Genomic DNA, 1,956 nt, shown 5'->3' with positions numbered 1-1,956 from the left:
TATATATATATTTACACATACAATGTTGAATTCTGTGCTGATTTTTGCTCACTAGTGCTAACATCTAAAAAAACACAGCAAGTCTGTGTTTGATTACAGATGCAGTAAATGCAGTAATACTGTGAGATATTGTTACAACTTAAAGTGCCCCTTTTATGGATTTATGAAAATTACCTTTAATGCAGTGTGTAACACTGAAACGAGTCACTTTTAAAACAAATCCCAAGCCATGTTGACGTCAACATTAGCATATTGCCCGCCCACTTGTTGCGCGCGCAGACCTGGGAAAACTTGAACCTCCCTCCCTCAAACACTGTAGTGGATTCCTGTGGATAGCATCATGCCATTACTGGCAAAGGACGAGGTTGTGAAGAATCAATTAAATCTTTCTTTGCCAGTAGGTGCCGCTTTTGGAGCGGTAAAAATAGTGGTTTCCCCGGTAACGCTGTACACAAAGCAGCACTGCGCTCACAAAAGCTCCTTTATCAGGCATTACAGGCATGATGAAATGAAAGTGAGGCCAATCAGATCAATCACCACAGATTAGTGCCACGCAAAGGAGGGGTTTGGAAAAATGAGTCGTTCAGCAAGTAAGGTAAAAATAAATGCATATTATAAGACAGTAAAAGTGTTTTTTGACCTTGCATGCATGTCAACCTGTTGTTGGGGACTCCCAAAATCAAAATATGAACTTTTCATTACCCATAATAGGGATACTTTAAAGTAATTGTATTCTATTTTAATATTTATTCATTTCTTTCTGTGATCTCAATGCTGAATTTTACTCTAGTTTTCATTGTCATATGATCCTTTAGAAATCATTCTCATATGCTGATTTTTTGCTTAAGAAACATTTCATATTATTATCAATGTTGAAAGCAATTATAATTAATATTTTGTCGAAACCACGATAAAAAAAGATTCCAGGATTGTTTGATGAATAAAAAGTTAAAAAGAACAGGATATATATAAATGTAAATATTTTGTAACATTGTAAAAGTCTTTAGTGTCACTTTTGATCAATTTAATGCATCCTTGCTGAATAAAAGTATTAATTAAAAAAAAAAAAAAAATGAATGTGAAATGAAAATGAACTTTGCTAAATGAATCAAACTCTATATTTAGCATGACCTCATTCCATATTTTATGGGTGCTGAATTGTAGAGTTGGCTCTGAATTTAATAAAACAATTTCAACCATGTTGTTCTGTCAGCTAACAAATTTTGATTTTGTACTAATGATTTTAGTACACTAGCACTAGTGCAATCATGAAAAAGTAACTGTACAGCCCTGTCAAATCTGACCAGACAGCTCTTATAACCTACTTTGCTATTTTAATAAATCTCTTAATTTAGCATGATCTCATTCCATATTTCTTATGGGTGCCAAAATGTAGAGTTGGCTAATAAGACCTGTTCTTGTGGTAATCATCCTCTACATATGAGAATGGTTACTGACCTTAACAGCAATTTTGAAGGACACTTCTCTGATGGTCTTCAGAGGAGGGTACAGTCTGCCCTCAGCCAGATGCTCCTCAGTAACCATGTCAGAAATCGCCTAGAGTGAAATCAAAGCCCTAAATTTAGCTTTTGCACTGTAAATACATTCGCAATCAAGAGTTTTTGCACGGAACACACATTCACTTTTACTATTGTTGGCTCTTGACTCTTCATGCTCGTTTACCTCTGCTGTAGTAAGGAAAATGTCATCTGAGATGTGACGAACACCACAGGCGATGACTCCCAATGCTACTCCGGGAAACACATAAGCGTTGTTTCCCTGGCCAGGGTAGAAGCTGCGCCCATCTGCCAAAGTGACCTTTTTAAAAGGGCTTCCGCTGGCAAATATGCCCCTTCCCTGTGATACACATACATGCCCTTTAAACTGATGTGAAAAATGTGCTTTATGGGATGCTTTATATGATTGTTTTAGTAAAGATCCCTTTGACCAGTTTCA

At 36.3% G+C, this 1,956-nt stretch overlaps 1 protein-coding gene across 1 annotated transcript in view; it reads right to left on the bottom strand.

Annotated features, from left to right (window-relative positions):
- LOC107577610 (NADP-dependent malic enzyme, mitochondrial-like) overlaps window positions 1–1,956 on the bottom strand; it is a gene marked incomplete at its 5' end in the record, with an annotated part of 6,021 nt that overhangs the window by 1,872 nt on the left and 2,193 nt on the right. The window contains 2 exons of the mRNA XM_016263665.1: window positions 1,459–1,557; window positions 1,684–1,884. Of these exons, the coding sequence (XP_016119151.1) occupies window positions 1,459–1,557; window positions 1,684–1,884 (300 nt within the window). The remainder of the gene's footprint in view (window positions 1–1,458; window positions 1,558–1,683; window positions 1,885–1,956) is intronic.

Source organism: Sinocyclocheilus grahami, unplaced genomic scaffold, assembly GCF_001515645.1.
Source record: "Sinocyclocheilus grahami isolate Dianchi unplaced genomic scaffold, SAMN03320097.WGS_v1.1 scaffold6563.1, whole genome shotgun sequence".
Taxonomy (NCBI): Eukaryota; Metazoa; Chordata; class Actinopteri; order Cypriniformes; family Cyprinidae; genus Sinocyclocheilus; species Sinocyclocheilus grahami.
This window is presented reverse-complemented; position numbering and strand designations above follow the sequence as displayed.